Here is a 27,130-nt window from a genome sequence, read left to right on the forward strand (position 1 = left end):
TTGTCCCTGAATGTTAATACTCGAGTAGGAATGATTAAGAGTAGTGTTCCCTATATCATCTCACTATCGGTTCAACTAACCGATTGATATAGGTGAGAACCTTCTACTCAAGGACGCTATTATACTTAGTTTATTTGGCACCAATACAAGTAAGTATAATAACCAAAAACAAATATTTTTATTTATATAAGAATATGATACAACAAGTCCATAATACAATCATCAAATGATTGGTTCTAGGGCTCTAACTAACTGTGTCTAGTGGCATGGTCGTATCTGTTCACTAAACGATTGACACGACTAGGTCGTGTCCGGTGGCACAATAGTATTTGTGCCCTCAGCGACTGGCATAACTAGGTCGTGCCTCTTGGCACGATTGTGTCTGTGCCTCTTGGCACGATCGTGTCCATACCCTTAGCGGCTAACAAGATCGTGTTCATGCTCTCGGCGGCTAACATGACCACGTTTGTGGCCTCAACTGTTGACACGCCTCAGGGACTGACATGGCCATGTTTGTACCCTCAGCAGCTGACATGACCTGCCTCTTGGCATGGTCATGCCTCGTGTCAATCAAATACGAGCAATCTTTAATCGATTGCTTTCTAGGGAAAAATTCTTTTAAAGCAAGTTCTTGATTATAACTTCCCGTTTGTCATAAATACAATTTTAATAAATATAATTTTTTAAAAATATTACTATTTTGGGCTTTTAGCGCATCCGCTAGGAGCTGCAATGTAACAATGGTGAGGGAGCTCCCTCCTATAGTTACTTTTCCATAGAGTGGCTCCTTATATAAGGAGTGCTCTCTCTCTTTGTTTTTAACTTAGTTTTTGTTAAAAAAAAAAATAAAATAGTTAAACAATGGTGATGTTGTGGTGTGAGTGCTCTAGTGATGCAGGGTCTGCAAGTTGAGCATCCAAATTCAGGTTAATATATAGGTATTATAATATTTAAATAATATTATAAATTGCTATAGATGAGTGTTATAACTATTTATATATTAATAGTGTTTAATTTTTTGAACGCAGTTAACGAGTGGATTTTATCTAAAAATTTAAGAATTAAAAAAAAATAAATTTTAGATATAAAAAAATAAAAATGAATAAATATAGGTACAAATAATTAATATAAAATTAAAATGAATATAAGAGAAATATAATAGATAAGGTAACGGTGCGGGTTCACTGTTGGAGATGTTTTTAAGCCTCTGTTTGAATGGGGTGAGATAAGATTCATTAATGAAAGGGGATGAAAAGGGAAGGGAGGGAAAGGAAGGGAAAGTAATATATTTATCTTGCCTTTGTTTGGAAGGGAGGGAAAATTTATGTGAGAGGAAAGAGATAGAATGAAGGTTAAATATACAAATTTATAAAAATATCCTCTTATTTTTTTAATAAATCTGTATGTGAAAAAATAAATAAAGATATAATTGTAATAATTTCTCCTTATCCTTTCTTATACCCCAATTTGGGGTGTAAGGAATTTCGCTTATTTCCGAGCATACAAGGGGAAGCTTTACCCTTCTCTTCCCTTCTCCTTCATAGCTCACTCTTTTCCAAAAAAGATAAAAATTTATTTTACTCATATTTATCTTTCCCTCCCCTTTACTCACCTCCTCCCAAACAGAAGCTAAAAGCCCAACACACTTCTTAATTAAAATAAATATGACAATGACCGACAAAGAATTTGTATACACAAATAACGTTCGCCGTCGCCAAGGTCAACTATTAGAAGGTTGCGGTGGCAGCTCATGCCACCCTGTTCAGCAAGCAGAGAGGAGGGATGGGGAGGAAGAAGAGTATCTTGGCAATCACACTCTTTCTTCAACTCCTTTCCTCTGCTCGATGCATCAGTCGTAGCGATTTCCCTCCATCGTTCCTCATGGGGACTGCAACTTCTTCTTACCAGGTAATCTAATGATGTTTTCCACAAGATCCAAGATCGTAGATAACGGAAAAAGAAAAAAAATACAAGTGTTTTTGGGATCAAACTCCAATAACGAAATACGCATGATTTCTGGTCGAATATGCCAGTTTTAGGGGAGGGAGGGAAGGAGGAGGGTGGGGCGTAGAAACTGGATCTCCTATTCTCAAAAATGATCATAATGATCTACATGAGTGGAGAGGTGTCTTCGCATAAAAGAGTGTTATAGAGCATTTTTGCAGTGATTTTAGTTTTAGAATGGTTCTCCATGACTATTTGACAGCTACTAATTTTCTCCCTGTGGACAGTTCCATAGTTTTGGGGTGCTTCGGGGTTTGGAGTCTTTAATAGTTCATATTGTTCATAGAAAATAAGATTTTTCTTGAGCGAAAATTAAAGGAGGCTCCAAACTTTCATAATCCTTCCTTCTTAGTTTTTTTAACAAAAGAGCATCCTTTCCAAAATTACTCCCATCATCCTCCTCCTCTAGCCAACGGTGGTTGATCCTGACAAAAATTTAATGGGGTGCTCAAAGAAAGAACTAAAAAAAATGGTTTTGCTATCAAATAAATATATTAAAAGATAAACGTACTAAATTGATAATGATAATGATACAGAAATAAAAATATATGCATACCAATAAAGTAATTATTTTTTGACATTTGAACTACTAGTACAAGGTCTGGACGTACAAACAAACAGAGGCAACTGTATCCTACGAGTGTTCATCTGTTGAAAATCTTGTAAAATTTGTTCATTTTCAATTGTGGTAAAAATATCTTTCTCAATCATCTAAACTTGTCTTTTCTTTTACATGAAGCACTAGTAATATTTACAATCATAGTTGTTGGTGCAAGGAGTACCAGACAATCGAACTTAAGTTTTGATTATGACAAAGGTCCAAAGTTAAGATGTCTTGTTGTCTAAAAAGTGTGAATGAGCTTGCAGGAAAGTCATAAGTATACTCAGGCAAAAGTTTTAGTAGATTCTAAGCAGGTGGAGAACCCTAGGGGAGGTAACCCTAGGTCCTAGAGGTGGTAACCCTAGGTTATGAAAAACTCTAGGGGGAGGTAACCCTAGGTCTTAGGGTGTGGTAACCCTAGGTGGAAAGTCTTGGCGGGTCGAACACTTTGGGCAAAATCCTAGAGTCGGGGACTAGTGAAAATCCTGGTGGTCGCAGACCAGATGAATGTCTGGACGGGTCGTGGAGCGAATGTCCAGCATGAAGACCTGAAGTCTCGAGCGCTGAGCAAAAGTCCAGTCGGTCTAGAGGACCGGTTTGGTAAAAGGTAATTGAGAGTAGTAGGTGAGGACGCATTCCCCGAAGAGGGAACAGTAGGCGTCGGTTCGACTTAGGGTTTCTAGAGGGAATTCGAAAGTCAGAACCAGACAGTCCGGAGATTGTTAAAAGTTATATATTGCTTTACTATTATTTGCTATTTGTCTAACTCTGTTTGCAGGGAAACTAACATTCTGCAGGTTGAAGTTTCAGCCTTGATCGGTCGATCGAACCGGGGATCGGTCGACCGAACCTCCAGCAGAGTAGATTTCCAGCCAGCTGATCGGGTTTGACCGAAGGATCGGTCGACCGAACCTGGGTTCAGTCGACCGAACGGTGGATAGGCGTCGACGTGGTCGGGTCGGGTGGTTTGGCTTAGATAGGCCAGTGAGGTCAACGGGATCAGTAGATCGAACGACAGGATCGGTCGATCGAATGAAGACTCTTATCCAAGCGGCAGAATCTGGACGTGAAGTTGGCCAAGTTCAGAGGGTAAAGCCGACCGAACATTTGTATCCGTCGATCGATCAACGTCGAGTCAAAGACTGATCCCGAGATAAGTGGATTTGGATCAAGTCTGGCTCGGCTATAAAAGGAGGGTCGACCAGCAGCTTCGAAATAACACATTTAGAATGACCTTCTTACGTGTGCGCTACTCCGAAACAACTCAACCATGCTTAACTGCTGCTCCGACAATCAATGAACAACTACTAATTCTCTGTTGTCTGTATACTTTAGTTTTAATACTTGTACTTGTATATTTGTAAAGTTTTTACTAATTGATAGTGAATTGCCCAACCTAAGCGATCAACAATCACAGGCCTTGAGTAGGAGTTGTCACAGGTTCCGAACCAAGTAAAACCAAAGGTGTCAACTTGGTTTTTTGTTCTCTTACTTTTCGCTCTTTAATTTTCACCGCACGAACTCTTACACGATCGAGTTTTCCGAAATGAGTGAAAAAGTCACGAGTGCTATTCACTCCCTCTAGCATGCATCGATCTTACAATTGGTATCAAGCGAGGCCGCTTTGAATTGGTGAAACCACCAAACGAGCAGAGGGGCCTTTTTTTCTCAAAGAAAATTATATATCTTGTTTGTTTAAAAAATATTCTTACACGTTTTCCCTCCAAATTTATTTTTTGAAAAATTCATTTTTATTTTTTCATTATCGGTCAGTGTTGACGAAATATCTTATTTATCAAAATTTATATTATTATTATTATTTATTATTATTTTTTTTCGAAATTAGTGAAATACTATTTTATTTTTCTCCATCATTGCTAATCTAAGACCAAGTCTTGGGACAAGTCTACTTGTTTTTGTTATGTGCTAGATTTGTTCAATAAATGGCATACCAAGATGGGTACAACACCGCACGCCCACCACTCTTGTCCAGCGAGAATTTCGAATACTAGAAAGACCAGATAGAGAACCAACTGAAGACTCATGATCTAGACCGGATTTATACTCTCCACCGAAGAAGGTGTGCCCATCGCCTGTGACAAGTGGGATGCACAAACAAGGAGAAAGATTGAAGCCAATGCAAAAGCAACATATACACTCCTATGCGGACTAACAAATAAAAAGCTTGATCGAGTTGGAAAGTTCAATAACACTAATGAACTTTGGGAAAAATTAATTGAGCTTCATGAGATTCCGTTAGAGCCAGAAGACCAAGTAGAACCTGAGTTCGAATCTGAGTTTGAATCCCCAGAGTCAACTTTCAAACCAGACTCAGAAGAATTGGATCAGACCAATTTCATAGCATTGATGGCCAAGGAAGAGATAGCTGAATCTGAGTCCGAAATCGAGATGACAACAGTCAAGGAGAATCCTATCATGGATCTAAAAGGTAAAATTGTAAATAAAAATTTCAAATTTCACATAACTTGTTTTCAGTGCATGAAGAGAGGACACCACATAAACTAGTGCCCTACTCGTAAGATTCGGATGACACAACTGGAGGAGTCATCAGAAGAGACGGACGAAGAAGAACACGAGCAAGCAAGCTTTGTTGCTCTACCAGCACAAGCGTACCTTGTCGAAACCGCGTCCAAAAGAAGTCACGGATCCGCATCCATTTCTGAAGGGCCAAACAACATTGTAAGTTCTTTGTTTGCTGGTATTCAAATAGATGAATTGCAAAATTTAATTGAATACTTATTAAGAAAATTGGCCAAATCCAATCTCCGGTCAAGTCACTCCAAAAGGAGGTAACAACCCTTAAGGAAGTAACTAACTCGAGTTCTTTGACTGAGCAAGTTCAAGAAGGAACCTCAACCCAAGTCCAACAATTTGAGGAAGAAAATTTCAATTTAAAAACTGAAGTTAAAGAATTCAAGGACTCATTAGAATGGTTCACTTTAGGTTCCAAGAATTTTGATTTGATTCTTGGAAAACGAAGGGCTGTATACAATCGATCCGGACTTGGATATAAGGTTAACCACAAGTTTAGATCTTATTTATCACTTGTTAATTGAACAAATAGAAAAAAATAGTCCAAGCACTATTTTTTATTATTCATGCTTAGATTATGATAGATAAGGACTTAGGCCTGATTCACACTTGACTAGTTATACCTAGGATTTTCAGAAAGGAAACTAAATATTTAATTTCTTTAAAAAGATTTATCTATAAGTGGTTGATGATCGAATACCCAAAAAGGTCTAGTGTCTCGCCACAGCCTAGAAGCCAATTATTGAAATGAATATTTAATTAATTAACTGTTAAACCTTAATCTAACTCAAATGTAAATTAATCCTTAGATTTTAATCTAAAGTAAAGATTAAATTAACCATCTCATAAAACTATTAAGGTTCCTTGATCGAAAATTTAAAAAAGGGTGAGATGGATCTAGATATAAAAATAAAAAAGTAGTTAACCAAATTCAAATTAATTAAGCTCAATTCAATTAAAAAAAAAGGGCAGCCGTGTGCACGAAGCTCCCACCATGCGGGGTCCCGGGGAAGGATCCATTGTACGCAGTTTTATCCTGTTTTTTGCAAGAGGCTATTTCCAGAATTCAAACCCGTGACCTTTTGATCACATAGCAACAACTTTATTATCGCGCCAAGGCTCCCCTTCAATTAAGCTCAATTCAATTAAGTTAACTAAATTAAAATTCAACTAAAATTAATTAATCTAAGTCAGTATAATTAATTTCAAATGTATAGTTAATTTCAAAAGTATAATTAATTTTCAAAATATTAAAGATTTTCAAATATTAATGATAATTTATTTTCAAAATCTTAATTAATTATTTTAAATCACAATTAATTTTTAAAATCTTAATTTTTTTAAATGTTAATTAATATTCAAAATTTTAATTATCTTTAAATGTTCAAATTTAATTAATCTTTCAAAATCTAAAACTTAAATATTTTTCAAAATTCTCAAACTTAAAATTAACATCATAATTAAGCAAATTCCATCTCACACAAACTTATAAGCTTAACATGTTTGATAACTTAGAAAGGGTGAGATGGAAAATTAGGAAAATAAATAATTACTTTTACTTTAAACTTATGTTTTAACTTTGAACTCTCATGCTTGGACTCTAGGACCCAAAAACTTAAAACAGTTTTTTTTTTTTACATTAATTAAGGGAGAGTGAAAGGAAGTTTAAGGTGTTAAAGTTAAAGCATTGTTTTCAAAATTTCAAAGTTAATTTGCTGATCTTTAAAAAGTTTTATTTTTGGTTTAACTATTTTTGAAAAGAAAATTTAACTCTTTTTGAAAAGACAATTTTTCAAAAAGGAAATTCAAATCCAAAAATAAATAATAAGTTTTTGAAAAAGTATTTTTAACTAAGTTTTTATGTACTTAACTAAGCTTTTTATTTTCAAAACATAAATTTAGCTAAGTTTTTTTTTTTTTGGAAAAAGCTAAGTCATTTTCAAAACATAAATTTAGCTAAGTTTTTTTTTTTTTGGAAAAAGCTAAGTCATTTTCAAAACATAAATTTAGCTAAGTTTGTTTTTGGAAAAACTAGGTTATTTTCAAAGCTTAAATTTAGCTAAGTCTTTTTGGAAAAACTAGGTCATTTTCAAATCTTAAATTTAGTTAAGTTTTTTTTTTTTGGAAAAGCTAAAATACTTTCAAAGTTTAAGATTAGCTAAGTTTTTTTATAAAGGCTAAGTCATTTTCAAAGCTAAGTACTTAATTAAGTTTTAAAAATCTTTTTAAAGCTAAGTACGTAACTATGCATTTTATCAAAATCTTTTTAAAGTTAAATATTTAACTAAGTTTTTACTAAAAACTTTTTAAAAGCTAAGTATTGAACTAAAGTTTTTTTTTTTAAAGAAAATCCTTTTCAAAGTTACCTATTTAGCTATTTTATTTAAAAGGTAAATGATTTTTAGGCCAAGTAAGTACTACCCTTCAGGGAGAGTTTAAAAGATTAAAAACTCGCCTTTCAGATTTAAAGATTCATTTTTTTCTCTCTTAGTACTCTTTTTTGATATATGGCAAGGGGTAAAGAAAGGTTAAAGTTAAGAGTTAAGCATAAAAGGGGGAGTTTTTTTAATATGTCAAAATTATTGTATTTTAATTATGCTCATGCTTAAATTCCTTTTCATTATATTATAGTAAATATTGTTATGTTTTACTTAACTTTGAACTAGGTTGTCATAATAAAAAAAAAAGAGATTGTTGGTGCAAGGAGCACCAGACGATCGAACCTAAGTTTTGATTATGGCAAATAGTTCAAAGTTAAGATGGCTTGTTGTTTAACAAGTGTGAATGAACTTGTAGGAAAGTCCTAAGTGTACTTAGGCAAATGTCCTAGTGGATTCTAAGCAGGTGGAAACCCTTAGGGGAGGTAATCCTAAGTCATAAAGGGTGGTAACCCTAGATTATGGAAAACCCTAGGGGAGGTAACCCTAGGTCTTAAGAGGAGGTAACCCTAGGCTATGGAAAACCCTAGGAGGAGGTAACCCTAGGTCTAGGGGGTAGTAACCTTAGGTGGAAAGTCTTGGTGGATCGAGCACTTTGGGCGAAATCCTAGAGTCAGGGACTCTAGGTGAAAATCCTGGTGGTCGCGGACTAGGTGAAAGTCTGGACGGATTGTAGAGCGGACATTCAGCATGAAGACCTGAAGTCTTGGGCGTTGAGCAAAAGTCCAGTCGGTTTGGAGGATTGGTTTGACAAAAGGTAACTCTATTGAGAGGAGTAAGTGAGGACGCGTTCCTCGAAGAGGGAACAGTGGACGTCGGTTCAACCTAGGGTTTCCGGAGGAAATCTAAAAGTTAGAACCGGACAGTCTGGAGACTGTCAAAAGTTATATATGTTTTACTATTTTTTGCTATTTGTCTAACTCTGTTTTGCAGGGAAACCAACATTTTGCGGGTTGAAGTTTCGGCCTTGATCGATCGACCGAATCGGGGATCGGTCGACTGAACCTCCAAGCAAGCAAAGGAAATTCCTAGCCAGTTGATCGGGTTCGACCGAACGGTCAATAGGAGTTGACGTGGTCAGGCCAGGTGGATCGGGTCAGATAGGCCAGCAAGGTCAGCAGGATTGGTCGATTGAACAGTAAGATCGGTCGATCAAACGAAGACTCTTATCCAAGCTGCAGAATCTGGACGCGAAATTTTCGGCCGACCGAACACCTGGATCGGTCGACCGATCAGTGTCGAGCCAAAGACTGATCCAAGATCAGTGGATCTGGATCAGGTCTGGCTCAGCTATAAAAGGAGGGTAGACCAACATCTTCGAAATAACACATTTAGAACGACCTTACGTGTGCGCTGCACCGGAACAACTCAATCATGCTTAACTGCAGCTAGGGATGAGCATTCGGTTAATTCGGTCCATAAATTAACCGAATTAACCGAAAATCGATTTAGTGTTGGCTAACCGAATCAAATCAAAGTTTTTTTAAAATTGAATTAACTGAATTAATTATTTCAGTTAACACCGAATTAACTAAATTTGTTTAAATAATAATAAAAAGAATTTATACAAAATTAATATCAAATTAACCGAATTAACCGAATGCTCACCCCTAACTGCAGCTTCGATAATCAACGAACAACTACTAATCCTCTGTTGTCGGTATACTTGAGTTTTAATACTTGTACTTGTATATCCATAAAGCTTTTACGAATTGATAGTGGGTTCCCAACGCAAACGATCAACGATTGCGGGCTTTGGAGTAGGAGTCGTTACAGACTTCGAACCAAGTAAAACCAAAGGTGTCTACTTGGTTTTTTTGTTCTTTTACTTTTCGCTCTTTAATTTCCACTGCACGAACTCTTACGCGATCGAGTTTTTCGAAATGAATGAAAAAGCCACGAGTGTTATTTACCTCCCACTAGCACGCATCGATCCTACAATAGTAACATATGGGAAGAAATCACTCCCAATTCGACTGTTCTTAGCAACTGCAACAACAACTAGTTGAAGTTGGTGAGCAAAACAATGGACATACATTGCAGATGAATTTTCCTTTAATATGAGAGCCTTCAATCCATTATACTCACCTCGCATATTTGAAGCCCCACCATATCCTTGACCTCTCAATATTAATAATGACAACTTATGTTTTGCAAACAATTCATCAATAGTCTTCTTCAAAGAAATAGCAAAAGTGTTAGACACATGTACAATCACAAGAAATCTTTCAATAACACATCCATGTTTGTTCACGTATCTTAAAACAACTCCCATTTGCTCTTTGACCGAAATATCTTGACACTCATCAACCATAAGAGAAAATATATTGTCTTTTATATCATTAAGAATGACATTTGTGACTTCAGCAGCACAAGCCCGTGTTAAATCCTTTTGAAGAGATTTAATTTGATTGTTTCCAGGGGCATTCTCATTCATTGTCTTGACAACCTCATCATTTCTTCGGGTATACCACTCAATCAATTCAAGAAAGTTATCTTTATTTGAGGAACTCGATGACTCATCATGTCCACAGAAAGGCAAACTTGTTTCAAAAGAAAGCGTGTAACATCCAAAGTTGTCGTTAATTGAGTGTGATATACAACCTCCATTCCATGCCCATGTGCTTGTAGCAAATGTGACACTTTGTCGTTGATTTTAAAAAGCCTCAAGTTGTGTTCTTACATCATTGTGAGCACTAGCTACACCACCAACATGCGTATTAAATACTTCTATTGCTTTTCTCCAATTATTCATCCCTAAATTAGTAAATGCTTAATCTCCAGCTCGACATCCTCTATGAGAATTTTTAAAGAGATAGCACCAAAAATAAAAAGCTGCATCTTTTGATTGTTGTACTCTAACCATGAAAATGTTTTAAACCAAGTAATTTGGAAACTTCTATGCTTTTTATCAAATTGTCTTAGGGGATAATTATGGCTAAATGGTTGACAAGGTCCTCTAATCAAATATTCTTTTCGAATCTGATCTCTGATTGAAATATCAAATTTATTAATTGGTTTACGTAGCCCTGGTCACTGACAACATCATCCGAGTTGAATTTAACGCGAGAATGTTGTTTCTTACTATTTTCTTCCTTAGAAGACTGAACATTTCGTTTTAAAAATTTCTCCATAATCTATGTTAATTCATTAAAATTATTGAATTATTAAATAAGAATTGTTAAGAGAAAATCGTATATTAGACACCACGGAGTTATTGACTTATATAGAGAAGGATATATAGCATAATTACAATAATACCCCTAGTTATTATGTTACAATATTCTAACACTCCCCCTTAAGCTGGAGAATATAGATCATATGTATCCAGCTTGTTACATATGTAGTCAATTCAGGAACCTCTCAGTGACTTAGTGAATATATATGCTAGTTGATTATGTGAGTTGACAAAACTAGTAGATATTTCTCCTGATATGATTTTCTCTCTAACAAAGTGACAGTCAACTTCAATATGCTTTGTCCTCTCATGAAAAACTGGGTTCGAGGCAATATGCATGGCAGCCTGGTTGTCACATATAAGTGATATTTGACCTCCCCAAACCTGAGTTCCTGAAGCAACCGTTTTAGCCATATAAGCTCTTGACTAGTTATGATAATAGCCCGATACTCTACCTCTGCACTGGATCTTGCCACAACATTCTGCTTTTTACTTTTCTAAGAAATAAGGTTACCTTCAACAAATATATAAAACCCAGAAGTGGACTTTCTATCAGTGGGAGATCCTGTCCAATCTGCATCAGAGTACCCTATGACTCGAATATATCCTTTGTCTGCATACAAAAGACCCTTTCCTGGTGCGCCTCTGATATATCGAATAATGCGAGTCATATCATTCTAATGTTCTTTGCATGGAGAGTTGAGAAACTAACTTACTACACTTATCGCAAATCAGATATCAGGATGAGTAACAGTAAGGTAGTTTAGTTTCCCTACTAATTGCCTGTACGGTTCAGGATCTGGAAAAGGATCCCCCTGATTTGGCAGGAGCTTGACATTAGGATCCATAGGGCTGTCGACTGTCTTTGAGTTTAACATTTTTGTTTCTTCCAGAATATCGATTGCATACTTCCTTTGGGATAATGACGATCCCCTGTTTAGACTGTGCTATTTCTATCCCCAAGAAATATTTAAGTTTGCCGAGGTCCTTTGTATGAAAATGTTTAAAAAGATGTTTCACTTGTGAAATCCCAAGATGATCACTACCTGTGATGACAATATCATCAACATAAATCACTATATAGATGCAACCAGTAGATGAGTAGCGATAAAAGACAGAATGGTCAGCCTCGCTCCAAGTCATGCCAAACTGTTGAATTATAGTACTAAATCTACCGAACCATGCTCTGGGTGATTGCTTGAGGCCATATAAAGATTTCCGCATGCGACATACAAGACCAGAAGACTCCCCCTGAGTAACAAAACACAGAGGTTGCTCCATGTAAACTTCCTCAAGCAAATCACCATGTAAAAATACATTTTTGATGTCCAACTGATAAAGAGGCCAATGGTGAATCACAGCAATTGACAGGAATAGGTGTACAAAAGGTATCTTGGCAACAGGAAAAAAAGTATCCCCATAATCCAATCTGAAGATCTGAGTATAGCCTTTAGCGACAAGATGCACCTTAAGTTTGTCAACCATACCGTCTGGACCAACCTTCACCGTATACACCCATCAACAACCAACAACTGACTTCCCAGGTGGTAGAGGAACGGTCCCACTACTTTGTAAAGCATAAATTTCATCGAGCATAGCCTGTTTCCATCCTGGATGGGCAAAGACATCACCTGTAGTCTTAGGAAGAGAAACAGATGACAAGGAAGAAAGACAATAATAATAGGAAGGAGAAAGACGATAATAACTCAAAGAAACATAGTGAGGAGAAAGATTACGAGTGGAATGCATACCCTTTCGAAGTGCAATAGGAATATTAGAGTCAGGAGATGGGATTGGAGGAAATGGCAAAGGACTTGGTTCCAAAGATGTGTCCATGACAGTGTCAGTGTCGGTCGGCGGCAAAGCAGGACGAGGACGACATTAATAAACCTGCAAAGGAGACGAGGCTGAGGATGATAGAGGCACCTCCGGAGGACAAAAGATAGTCACCGATGCAGGTGGAGAGGGAGAAACCTTGGACTAGGAAGCGGGAGGCCAAAACAATAAAATCGAATCAAAGAATATGACATCAGCAGAGATGAAGTACCGACGAAGAATAGGGGAACTGTTGGTTGCTACTCGGAAAGCCTAGAGGTTCCACTGTACAAAAATTTTGTACAAAGGTCTGAACCTTTTCCTAGCTACCATGTGTTCTTTTAAATTAAATTTTGGATCGCCTGCGGAACTTAACACGTTTGATCCAAAACTTAATCTATTTGTTCTTTTAGGTTTTGACTTGGATCTCCTGCGGAACTTAACACGTTCGACCCAAATCACCTTAAGTTATTAATTCCATTAAATAGTAATTTCTATAATTGGTTCTCAGTACTGACGTGGCGAGGCACATGGCCTTCTTAGATATGGGAGCAACCACCACCGACTAGACAAAACCTTTTATAGAAATCTAATATTTAATTTCCTAAAATAACTTTAGGTTAACTAAAAAGAACAATCAAATCACAAGGAAAAATAAAACAAAAGAACACAACTCCGAAAAACATATTCGAAATACTAGAACGTAAGCCTCTTGTATTTGGTATTATTTCCATAAATAACTAGTATGATGCGGAAAAGGAAAAACTACTAGTTATACCTTCTAGAAAAACCTCTTGATTTTCTACCGTATTCCTCTTCTAACCTCGGACGTTGTGTGAGCAACGATCTTCCGAGATGAGAAACCACCAACCACCTTCTTCTCCTCCAAGCTAGGTTCGGCCACAATAAGGAAGCTTCACCAAGGAAGAAGATCAAAACACCAACCAAGCTCCAAGAGATGCTAGCTTTCTCTCCTTCTTCTTCTTCTTCTCCAAGTAGTATCCGGCCACCACAAGAGCTCCAAGGGGAGAGAGAGGTTCGACCACTACAAGAGGAAGAGAGGGAGAGGATGATGATGGTCGGCCACACCAAGGAACAAAAGAGGGAGAGAAATAATAAAGGTTGTATCTCATGAAGGCACCCCCACCCCTTCTTTTATATTCCTTGGCCTAGGCAAATTAGGAAATTTAATTACAATAAAATTTCCTTAATTTCTTGACATGATTTAATTGAGAAAAATAAAATAAAATTTTCAATTAAAACAATATTGGCCGGTCATATCAAAAGAAATAAATTAGACAAGTTTTAATCAACAAATTAAAACTTCCTAATTTGTTTTCGGAAATTTTAAAAATAAAATTTCTCTTCAAAAATCTCTTCATGGTTGATAAAAAGAAATTTCTATAATTTTAATTTAACAACATGTGAATAATTTTTAAAGAGAAAATAAAATATCTCACCAATCTACAAATAAGGAAAGAGATCTAATCTCTTTCTTTAATCTTTTGTAGATCTTTTACAAGAGAGATATTTTAATTTTAATTCTTTTTAATAAATTATATCTTCCACATAATAAAAATTAAAATTAAAATCCTTTTTAATTTAATATGGCCGGCCCCTCTAGCTTGGGTTCAAGCTAGGGCCGGCCACACCAATTTATGCTTAGGCCGACCCTAGCTTGGTTTCCAAGCTAGCTTGGCCGGCCCCTATTAGGTGGGTATAGAAAGTAGGTATAGGTGGGTATAGAACTCTATAAATAAGTGGCTACGATAGGGACCGAGAGGAGGAATTGATTTTGGTCTCCCGATAAAATTAAGCATCCCGTGTTCGCCCCGAACACACAACTTAATTTTATCAATAATAATTCATTCCACTAGGGAACTATTATTGAACTACCGCACCAATCCCAAATTACATTTTTGGGCTCCTTCTTATTATGAGTGTGTTAGTCTCCCTGTGTTTAAGATATCGAATGTCCACTAATTAAGTGAGTTACTGACAACTCATTTAATTAATATCTTAGTCCAAGAGTAGTACCACTCAACCTTATCATCTTGTCGGACTAAGTCCACCTGCAAGGTTTAACATGACAATCCTAATGAGCTCCTCTTGAGGACATTATCAACCTAGTATCTTTAGGACACAGTTTCCTTCTATAATCAACAACACACACTATAAGTGATACCATTTCCCAACTTATCGGGTTTATTGATTCATCGAACTAAATCTCACCCATTAATAAATTAAATAAATAAATATCAAATATATGTGCTTGTTATTATATTAGGATTAAGAGCACACACTTCCATAATAACCGAAATCTTTATTTCTTTATAAAGTCAGTATAAAAGAAACGACCTCAAATGGTCCTACTCATTACACTCTAAGTGTACTAGTGTAATTATACAGTCAAGATAAACTGATACCTAATTACACTACGACCTTCTAATGATTTGTTCCTTTCCATTTTGGTCGTGAGCTACTGTTTATAATTTATAAGGTACTGATAACATCATCTTCTGCATGTGACACCACATACTATGTTATCTACAGTATAAATTAATTGAACAACTACAACTAAATGTAGAGAATTTGACCATATGTGATTCTTTATTCATAATGAATGTTTACAAAGCTTAGGCTTTCAGTATATACTCCAACAATCTCCTATTTATACTAATGACTAATCTGCCATATCTTCTACCATACATCTGATTCTCATTCCCTCTACATGCCGATCGAAAGCTTTGTCCGGAAGGGCCTTAGTGAAAGGATCTGCCAGGTTATCCGCTGATGCAATCTTGGCGATGAGAACTTCTCCTCGCTTCACGATATCTCGTATCAGGTGGTACTTGCGTTCTATATGTTTACTTGCCTTATGAGCTCGTGGTTCCTTCGAGTTTGCGACTGCACCGCTATTATCACAATAAATTGTGATGATTTTGGGCAAACCAGGAATCACATCTAAGTCCATTAGAAAGTTCCTGAGCCATACTGCTTCTTTAGCTGCCTCCGAGGCTGCTACATACTCAGCTTCCATGTTGAGTCCGAAACGCATTTCTGCTTAACACTCTTCCATGAAATGGCTCAACCTCCTAAAGTAAACACATAGTCTGATGTAGACTTACTACTGTCCCTATCTGATTGGAAATCTGAATCCGTGTAACCCACAGGGAGCAAATCGTCTGCTTGGTAAACTAGCATATAATCTCTAGTCCTTCTCAGGTACTTTAATATATGCTTTACCGCAGTCCAATGTCCTTGTCCAGGGTTACTCTGATATCTACTGACCATGCCCACGACAAAGCAGATATCAGGTCTCGTACATAGCATTGCATACATAAGGCTTCCTACAGCCGAAGCATAAGGAACCACTTTCATGTCTTCTATCTCCTTTGATGTCTTTGGAGACATCTCTTTAGATAGAGCTATTCCATGCCTAAAAGGTAAGAAACCTTTCTTGGAATCCTGCATACTAAAACGAGCAAGGATTGTATCTATGTATGAAGCTTGGGACAGACACAACATTCTTTTCTTGCGATCCCTTATTACTTTGATCCCAAGAATGTGTGCACACTCTCCTAAATCCTTCATATCAAATTGTTTGGACAACCATACCCTTACGTCTGATAATACCTTGACATTGTTGCCAATTAACAAAATATCATCTACGTATTGTACAAGAAATACCACCACGTTTTTGTTACACTTCTTATATACACAAGACTCATCCGGACTTTGAATAAATCCATATAACTGGATTACTTCATTAAACCGGATGTTCCAAGATCTTGAAGCTTGCTTCAGTCCATAAATGGACCGATTGAGCTTGCACACTAGATGTTATTTGCCTTTTTCAATGAACCCTTCTGGTTGCCTCATATGGATGTTTTCCTCAAGACTTCCATTAAGAAAAGCTGTCTTGACATCCATTTGTCAAATCTCATAATCCATATGAGCAGCAATGGATAAGAGTATCCGGATAGACTTAAGCATGGCTACCAGTGAAAAGGTTTCCTCATAATCGATTCCCTCTTTCTGAGTGTACCCTTTCGCAACAAGCCTAGCTTTGAAGGTTTCTACCTTCCCGTCTGTCCCTCTTTTCCTTTTGTAGATCCACTTACATCCAACGGCTTTTACACCATCAGGTGGTTCTACAAGCTCCCAGACCTTATTAGAGTACATAGACTCTATTTCAGAATTCATCGCCTTTTGCCAAGATGCTGCATCTATATTTTGGAGTGCTTCGTCATATGTCCGGGATCAGTTCATATTTACCCGGATCAAGTCCCAAGACTCTCCCAAAACATGAATCTCTCAGTCGCCTCACAACCCTCCCACTACGACGAGGCATCGTCTGTGATCGTGTATCATGTGTGACACGTATTGCAGTCTCTTGTGGTACTTCATCTTGTCCTTGGTACTAAAGTAGACGTGTCCTCTCTTAGTTCTTCTAAAACAACTTTACTACTGGGCTTGTGATCCATTATATAGTCTTCTTCTAAAAACTGGGCATTGGTGCTAACAATGACCTTCTGATCTTTAGGACTATAAAATAAACCACCTTTCGTTCCTTTGAGATATCCTACAAACACACGAACTTCTGTACGGGATTCTAACTTATCAGCATCTGGTTTCAGCACATGTGCTGGACTACCTCAAATCCGAATATGTCTTAGACTGGGTTTTCACCCATTCCACAATTCTATGGGAGTAGAATAAACTGATTTAGAAGGTACTAAGTTCAGAACATACACTGTTGTTTCCAGAGCATATCCCCAAAACGAATTTGGTAATTCTGAATAACTCATCATCGATCTAACCATCTCCATAAGAGTCCTATTCCTTCGTTCTGCTACACCATTCTGTTGGGGTGTTCCAGGTGCAAACAATTGGGATTGAATCCCGACTTCTAATCCTAAACTCTCCTAAGAGGTATTCGCCACCACGATCGGATCGTAGTGTCTTGATACTTTATCTAATCGTTTCTCCACATCGCCTTGTATTCTTTGAACTTATCAAAGCACGCAGCGCATTAGGTAAATATATCCGTATCTTGAATAATCATCTATAAAAGAGATGTAATATTCAAAACCACCTCTTGCACGGATGTCATATCCACACAAATCAGAATGAACCAATTCCAACACTTCTTTGGCTCTATACCCCTTGGCCTTGAATGACCTCTTGGTTATTTTACCTTCCAAGCAAGATTCACAAGTTGAAAAATTTTCCAACTCTAATGAACCCAAAAGTCCATCGGCTATTAGCCTCTGAATCCTACTTAAGTTAATATGACCAAGCCTTAGATTACCGAAGGTTCTTTTCTTTTAGAAGATAAGTTATAAATTTTCATGTTTTGCTTTGTGGAAGAAATCGGATTTAAAGTATACAAATTGCCAACTAATGTACCAGAACAGATAATCACTTTATTTCTCTTAATAACTACATCGTTACTGAAAGAAACTGAATATCCATCTAAAAACAGTTTAGAAACTGAAATTAAATTCTTTCTAAAACTGGTACATAAAGACAATTTCTTAAACCAAATTTCTATTACTACTAAAAGATAAGTAGACGCCTCCCACCGCAATAGCCGCCACCTTAATAGCATTGCCCATGTAGACGGTAATCTCCTTCATTAGTCGTCGTTGGAACCCCTGCAAGGAATTGCAGACATGATCATTGGCTCCCGTTCACACACTGGTAGATAACACCGCTAAACATGTTTCAACAACTAGAGCATGAGATATACCTTTGTTGTTCTGATTCCTACGAGGACAATCTGCCTTCCAATTCTGATCGCTTGTAGATGAAGCACTTGCCTTTCGGCTTCTTCACTCCGACCAAATCCCTGAGTTTTATTTACTTTCTTTGTTGAACCAACTTGTTTCTTCTTCTTTTCCTTCGCTTAGAAGTAGAACCATTTTCAACATAGTGAATATGAGAGTTGTGAAACAATCCTTCTCGCCTAAAGTTCCGCACAAGAGTTCCACCAATAAATATACCCTTTATTCATATTGTAATTCAAGGAAATTGCTCAAAACTTCTAGGTAGTGTTTGGAGGATCATATCGATCTGGGTTTCCTATCAATTTCTCCTCCAAGGATCTGTATCTCGTTCGGATAAGCCATCATCTTTAGGATATGATCCTCACAGGAGTACCCTTGCATGGTGGCTGTCATTATCTTTCTCATGACTTCTTGTCTAGAAGCCCTATCCTCGATGACCAAAGAGTTCCTTGAGATTGTTCATAATATCATAAGTCGTTGGTAAATCTTGATGCTGATGTTGCAATACATTTGACATTGAAGCCAAAATGTAACACCGCGCCATCTCATCTGCTTTTACCCATTTCCTATGATATTCAATCTCCTCTTGGGTAGATTCACCAGTAGGTGCTTCAGGGCAAGGCTCAGTCAGTATAAATTTATAGCTTTCAGCAGTAAGAACAATGTCCAGGTTCCTTTTCCAATCTATGTAATTAGGTCCAGTAAGTCTATTCTGTTGAAGTATGATGGACAGTGGGTTGAAAGTCATACTAAGAATCACAAATAACTTTTGGTCAAAACTCTAAATTTAGAATAATATTGATTCCTCAAACAATACTATTTTAAATTAACCAACATCTTAAAACACCGTGAATTTTGTATGTCACGTTAGTGTGGACGTATACAAATTCAACATTTGTAAAAGGAGGGTTTTAACCCATTAATTTTATTATCTTGTCAACCTAACTTTTTGACAAATAAAATTAATAGTTGGTGTCTTTTGGTCACACAAATAATAGCAGTGACTCCGATGGGGAGGATACTATTAGATGTGTCTAAGTGTATACCATTACTTGACACTAAGTCCATTAATAAGATTATGCCCCTTCCGTTGGGGAAGATCACACGCTCTTAATTAACTTCCTATAGTCATCCAAAAATGGAAGTCTGTTCTAGTGATCCACAAACAAGCTCATCCGTTATGGAGGAAAGCACTCAGAGCCAACGCGCAAGCTTGTTTGCATCACTTACAAACCAGTAATGGAGACCATGGGATTTATTTAAAAATCCCTCTCCCACTTAGTTATTTATAAACGAGGAATTTTAACTATGCTAGCCTACTAGTCATGTATACTAACATGCACACACAGCACAATATAAAAGCAATAAATAGAAAATCTAATTTTCAACTATTATGGCTTTTATCTATAGTTATCCTCCGTGTGTTGTCATCCCAAGCTGCCGCCATATTTGGCCACCGGGTCTAGCTGTCGCATCCATCTTGCTCCTAGTTCTGCTGCGCCTCTGGTCCTTAGAAGGTTCCACGCTTTGCAAGATTCGATCCGCGACATAAATAGAATTTTACATTTTTGATCCTATATTCCATAAAAGGAATGTACATGTATCTAGATCAAAAATAAAATCCTAATAAAACTAAATACAGCTCCTGCTATATTTTAATACAATCATGCACACACATATAAATGCCCTTGACATGTCCAAGGGTCCAATCACACATAATAACTAAAAGTCATAATAGTTGGATCCTGCATCCACAAAGTTAGCACATCCTACTATTAACCTGCCTAAATTATGTATGACATGTGCATAATTAAACTAATACCAAATACACAGAGGCAAAACCCTAGCTCTGATACCAATTGTTGGTTGCTACTCGGAAAGCCTAGAGGTTCCACTGTACAAAAATTTTGTACAAAGGTCTGAACCTTTTCCTAGCTACCATGTGTTCTTTTAAATTAAATTTTGGATCGCCTGCGGAACTTAACACGTTTGATCCAAAACTTAATCTATTTGTTCTTTTAGGTTTTGACTTGGATCTCCTGCGGAACTTAACACGTTCGACCCAAATCACCTTAAGTTATTAATTCCATTAAATATTAATTTCTATAATTGGTTCCCATTACTGACGTGGCGAGGCACATAATCTTCTTGGATATGGGAGCAACCACCACCGACTAGACAAAACCTTTTATAGAAATCTAATATTTAATTTCCTAAAATAACTTTAGGTTAACCGAAAAAAACAATCAAATCACAAGGAAAAATAAAACAAAAGAACACAACTCCGAAAAACATATTCGAAATACTAGAACGTAAGCCTCTTGTATTTGGTATTATTTCCATAAATAACTAGTATGATGCGGAAAAGGAAAAACTACTAGTTATACCTTCTAGAAAGACCTCTTGATCTTCTACCGTATTCCTCTTCTAACCTCGGACGTTGTGTAGGCAACGATCTTCCGAGATGAGAAACCACCAACCACCTTCTTCTCCTCCAAGCTAGGTTCGGCCACAATAAGGAAGCTTCACCAAGGAAGAAGATCAAAACACCAACCAAGCTCCAAGAGATGCTAGCTTTCTCTCCTTCTTCTTCTTCTTCTCCAAGTAGTATCCGGCCACCACAAGAGCTCCAAGGGGAGAGAGAGGTTCGACCACCACAAGAGGAAGAGAGGAAGAGGATGATGATGGTCGGCCACACCAAGGAACAAAAGAGGGAGAGAAATAATAAAGGTTGTATCTCATGAAGGCACCCCCACCCCTTCTTTTATATTCCTTGGCCTAGGCAAATTAGGAAATTTAATTACAATAAAATTTTCTTAATTTCCTTAACATAATTTAATTGAGAAAAATAAAATAAAATTTTCAATTAAAACAATATTGGCCGGTCATATCAAAAGAAATAAATTAGACAAGTTTTAATCAACAAATTAAAACTTCCTAATTTGTTTCCGGAAATTTTAAAAATAAAATTTCTCTTCAAAAATCTCTTCATAGTTGATAAAAAGAAATTTCTATAATTTTAATTTAACAACATTGAATAATTTTTAAAGAGAAAATAGAATATCTCACCAATCTACAAATAAGGAAAGAGATCTAATCTCTTTCTTTAATCTTTTGTAGATCTTTTACCAGAGAGATATTTTAATTTTAATTCTTTTTAATAAATTATATCTTCCACATAATAAAAATTAAAATTAAAATCCTTTTTAATTTAATATGGCCAGCCCCTCTAGCTTGGGTTCAAGCTAGGGCCGGCCACACCAATTTATGCTTAGGCCGGCCCTAGCTTGGTTCCCAAGCTAGCTTAGCCGCCCCCTATTAGGTGGGTATAGAAAGTGGGTATAGGTGGGTATAGAACTCTATAAATAAGAGGCTACGATAGGGACCGAGAGGAGGAATTGGTTTTGGTCTCCCGATAAAATTAAGCATCCCGTGTTCGCCCCGAACACACAACTTAATTTTATCAATAATAATTCATTCCACTAGAGAACTATTATTGAACTACCGCACCAATCCCAAATTACATTTTTGGGTTCCTTCTTATTATGAGTGTGTTAGTCTCCCTGTGTTTAAGATATCGAATGTCCACTAATTAAGTGAGTTACTGACAACTCATTTAATTAATATCTTAGTCCAAGAGTAGTGGTACCACTCAACCTTATCATCTTGTCGGACTAAGTCCACCTGTAGGGTTTAACATGACAATCCTTATGAGCTCCTCTTGAGGACATTATCAACCTAGTATCTCTAGGACACAGTTTCCTTCTTTAATCAACAACACACACTATAAGTGATACCATTTCCCAACTTATCGGGTTTATTGATTCATCGAACTAAATCTCACCCATTGATAAATTAAAGAAATAAATATCAAATATATGTGCTTGTTATTATATTAGGATTAAGAGCACACACTTCCATAATAACCGAGATCTTTATTTCTTTATAAAGTCAGTATAAAAGAAACGACCTCAAATGGTCCTACTCATTACACTCTAAGTGTACTAGTGTAATTATACAGTCAAGATAAACTGATACCTAATTACACTACGACCTTCTAATGATTTGTTCCTTTCCATTTTGGTCGTGAGCTACTGTTTATAATTTATAAGGTACTGATAACATCATCTTCTGCATGTGGCACCACATACTATGTTATCTACAGTATAAATTAATTGAACAATTACGACTAAATGTAGACAATTTGACCATATGTGATTCTTTATTCATAATGAATGTTTACAAAGCTTAGGCTTTCAGTATACACTCCAACAGGAACAACACTTGTACCCTTTCTGAGACCGTGGGTACCCAAGGAAAACACACTTATGAGACCAAGGAGAGAGTTTATCAATGCTAGGATCAAGATCATGAGCAAAACATATAGAACCAAAGACCCGAGGTGGTAAAGGATGAACAAGATGATGAGGGTAGAGGATATGATGAGGTATTTTACCATAGAGAGTGGATGAAAGCATGCGATTGATGAGATAATACGCAGTAAGTACAACATCACTCTAAAACTGATGAGGAACATGAGAATAGAGAAGAAGAGTCCGAGTGGTCTCAAGAAGATGACGATTCTTGTGTTCTGCAACCCCATTCTGTTGAGAGGTATGAGGGCAAGACGTGCGATGTAGTACACCATGAGATGCCAAGAAGGAACGAAACTGAATAGAAAGATACTTGCGTGCATTATCACTTTGCAAAGTTTGAAGAGAAATACCAAACTGAGTTTTGATTTCATGAAAAAAAGATTGAAAATAGAAAACAATTCTGAACGTTCCTTCATCAGATAGAACCATGTATAATGGGAAAAATCGTCTATAAAAGTAACAAAATATCGTGATCCCAATGTAGAAGAAACACGACTTAGACCCCAAACATCAGAATGAACCAAAGCAAAGGGGACGTAGCCCGACTCACAATGCGAGGAGAAAAAGAACTACGAACATGCTTACCTAATTGACATGACTCACAAGACAAAGACTCTAAGTGAGAAAGACTAGGATGTAATTGTTTCAACTTATCAAGACCTGGTTGTCCTAACTGAGCATGAATAAGAAGTGGAGATGCTGCCGCCGAACCAACAAGAGAGGGTTGTTGAAGCCGATAAAGTCCATGAGACTCACATCCGAAGCTAATCATCCTCCCCGTACTCCGGTCTTGTAAGGAAATAGACATTTTAGTAAAAGAAATAACACAATCAAGAGATCGAGTAAGTTGACTTATTGACAATAAATTAAAGGGAGCTCTGTGAACATAAAGCACATTATGAATGGAAAGAGACGGAGAAGGATGAGCAATACCAATACCCTTAGACTTAGTTTGGGAACCATTGGCTATGGTGATAATTGGTAAATAACCAGAAGTAGTGAGAGAAGAAAATAGAGATTTATTATTAGTGATATGATCAGTAGCCCCAGAATAAAAAACCCAATGACCTGAAGAGCAAGATATGCCAGCAAAGGATTTACTAGCATGTGCAACAGTAGCAGTGGAATCAAAAGTCTGACGATCCTCAAACCATTTCAGAAAGTTATTATAGGAAGGTTGTAGGGTCGGATCCGGTGTTAACTATGAAGTGGAAGCTGAAGAAGCAATAGAATTCTGAACGATTTGAGCAACGCGAGGAGGTCGACCATGCAAACCCCAGTACTTATCAATCGTGTGGCCCCAGCCGTGGCAATGATCACACCAAGGACGACCTTTGCCACCCTGCGAGACGGAGGTCTGTTGTTGTGTCGAGAGACCAAAGCTAATGAGTCAACAGGAACGGAAGGAGGCATCATCAAGATCTTGGCTGGGACACGGAGGAGAGTTGCCCAGGTATTATCCAGGTAGCTTCTGTGGGGTTGCCCAGGATTTGATCACGAACATGAGAATAATCTGTGGGTAGACTATATAAAGTCAGGGACATAAAAAATTTCTTCCGATTTTCAAGCTCTTCAACAGGACTGGCCGCAGGTGGTAATAGTTCATTGAAGTCACAAAGAAGGCTAGAGACCGAACGGAGATAAGTTGACATTGAATCCTTAATTTGATGGGCACTGAGGATGGCCATGAGATCTTCACGAACTTGATAGAGTCGCCGAGAGGTGTTTGTAAAAAGTTGTTAAGCTTGTGTCCAAAACGGCTTTGCAGGTTTTGTGAGTACGGACGACATTCCTAAGAGATGGATGGATGGATAGTGGCTCGGATAATACAACACAACTGAGCGTCAACCTTCTTTTATAGAGGACGATCGTGATTTGAACATCTTCTTCAGTTTGAGTGAGATGTGTCTCATAACCCTGTTCAACAAGCCAAAGCTCAATGTTAGATGCCCAAGAGATAATTTTTATCATCCAATTGCTCGGAAGAGAGGGGTGCAGTGATGTGGTTGGTAAAGATTGAGGTATCTGGCTTTGGGAGGTCGGATGTAGCCATTGATTAGTTTGGAAAGAACTGTGAAGAACGTCGAAGGAGAAGATGAAGAGGTAGTCGATTGTCCCCTTCTCTGGTGAAAACTCCCTGCTTCCGCAAACACGTTGGCAGAAAGTCCACAACAGCGTCAGTGATGCACTCAGAGAAGAGCTTGTTGGAGATGAAGATGAAACGACCGAATGAAATTGAGAAGAAGATGCTCACTGCTCTGTCGGCCTCCTCACCCTGCGTTAGCAACCACGTCGGCAAGGAAATCTGCGAATGTAGGGACGGAGAGGAAGAAAGAACAGCCAGAGAAGAGGGAAGAACAGCCGGATTCCTTTGTTAGTAACCACGTTCGCGGGAAGCCTTCAGAGAGCAGAACCATTGCCGCAACGAAACCCTAGATTGAAGCCGACACTCTTCAACAAGGATCAGGAGATAAGGGAAATCCACCACGCCAGAGCAGAACTACTTTGCCGGAAGGGAACACTGAGGAGACGTTGTCACCTCAGTCAGAAGAACCCTAAGATGAGGTCGTCACCTTCCTTAGAGTCGTCGGAGATGTCGCCATCGTCGGATAACAGAGGAGCTTGAGGCGGGATAGCTTCGTTGGCCGTCAGGGATGGGAGTCAGCCTGCGGATCACGCGCTTGCTGGTCACGTTGAGGACGATCGCGCAATCGTTAGCGAATACGAAGAGGGTGCTGTCAGGGAGGAGGTGGAGAAGAGAAAACGTAACAGAGCGGCAGCACAGGAAATTAGGGTTTTCTTTTAACCTGGCTCTGATACTATGTTAAGAGAAAATCGTGTATTAGACACCACGGAGTTATTGACTTATATAGAGAAGAATATACAGCATAATTATAATAATGCCCCTAGTTATCATGTTACACTATTCTAACAAGAATAATGTGTAAAATAAATAAACATAATATGTATTATGTGTAAAAAAGTCACAAACAAACAATAAAATAAAATTAATAACAAATCAATATCTTCCAACTCCAAGGAAGGGGCAAGGTCGGCGGGCGGTGGCAGCGTGCTGATGTGCTGTGGCAGCAAGGTGGCTGGTAGCTGCAACATAGGCTACAATAGCAGTCGGCAGTTACCGGTCAGTAGATGCTATAGAGCACAGGTTGGCCGCTAGCAATTGCACAACATCTTGGGGGCGGGCTACGGGGCGTGGTTGGGGGCTTCACTGCTTCTGCGCTTCAGGCTTGGTCGCTTGGGGTGGGCGTCGACCACTGCCAAGCGGATCGTAGGCGAGTGGGCACTAGGTAGGAAGGCAGGTAGGCAGAGATGGACAACACTCCAGTAGAGAACACTGCGGCAGGCGGTAGTCGACGAGCAAATGTTGATATCTGAAATCTGAATTAGGTTATTAATTATTTTTTATTTCCTCCCTAACTTAAAGTCTTAAACACGCGTGCCATTTTATATAATAAAAAAAAAAAAAATCAGAAGCGTCATCTTCTTCTACGAGACGAGATCGATAGACTCTTTTGTTGCTTTTGGCTACAGCACTACGAGTTTGAGGCGCGCCGATGTCGGATGACGGACGGTGCAGCTCAAGCTCCTCTTCTTCCTCGTGACCTCGCCCCTCGAATTGTAGCCTACAGGTGGAGCGCATTTCTAGGAGCAAGGGGGTGCTTCCGCACACCCTCACACCCCCTTACCTATGCCACTGCTAGCCAATGCCTCCCTTGTCTCATTGATGCTTGAACACCCCCCATACAGCTAACCTCTTTGTCCCTGTCTTTTATATCATCCTTGTTCTCTCCTAATTTCCATTGTAGTGTCTTCTATAATTGCGATTGTAGCTGCAACGGAAGGGATATCCTCTACTATGATTGCCATGGAGAGTGCCGTGAAGGAGATGTTTGGGGAGAAATTGACACTCTACGACATGATAAAGTCAGTGTTGATCCTGTGCTATGGCTTGCAGTCCTTCAGACTTCTCATCATCTTGTGTGTTGGTGCGTCAGAGAGCTAGAGGTTTGACTTTCAATTGTGGGAGGCATGTTGAGGAACATAGGTGATGTTAGCCCACTTCAAGCTGATTCTGAGATGTCAATGGATTGCACACTTCCTGCATCAACATCGATGATGACTTCACCATGAGTTGTTGGGGATTGGATTGCCTAACTAGAGGGGTTGAATTGGTATCATTACTTAAAAGTATAATTTAATCTATCGAGCTAGCAAGGTTACACAATTAGCACAATGGAAATAAACAAAACATACATGCAAGCTTGCTACAACCACTAACACATTTGTTTAATGTGGTTCGATATCCCCTAGGCCTCTATTCCACGGCCTATGATCTGTCGGTGCATCAAACT

The 27,130-nt window shown here is 38.0% G+C and overlaps 1 protein-coding gene across 2 annotated transcripts in view; it reads left to right on the forward strand.

Annotated features, from left to right (window-relative positions):
* The first annotated feature begins 1,688 nt into the window (after positions 1-1,688).
* LOC121969960 (beta-glucosidase 16-like) overlaps positions 1,689-27,130 on the forward strand; it is a 31,600-nt gene continuing 6,158 nt past the window's right edge. For both annotated transcript variants that reach the window (XM_042520297.1, XM_042520298.1), the window contains exon 1: positions 1,689-1,908. In XM_042520297.1, the coding sequence (XP_042376231.1) occupies positions 1,783-1,908 (126 nt within the window). In that variant the 5' untranslated portion in view covers positions 1,689-1,782. The remainder of the gene's footprint in view (positions 1,909-27,130) is intronic.

Source organism: Zingiber officinale, chromosome 4A, assembly GCF_018446385.1.
Source record: "Zingiber officinale cultivar Zhangliang chromosome 4A, Zo_v1.1, whole genome shotgun sequence".
Lineage (NCBI taxonomy): Eukaryota > Viridiplantae > Streptophyta > Magnoliopsida > Zingiberales > Zingiberaceae > Zingiber > Zingiber officinale.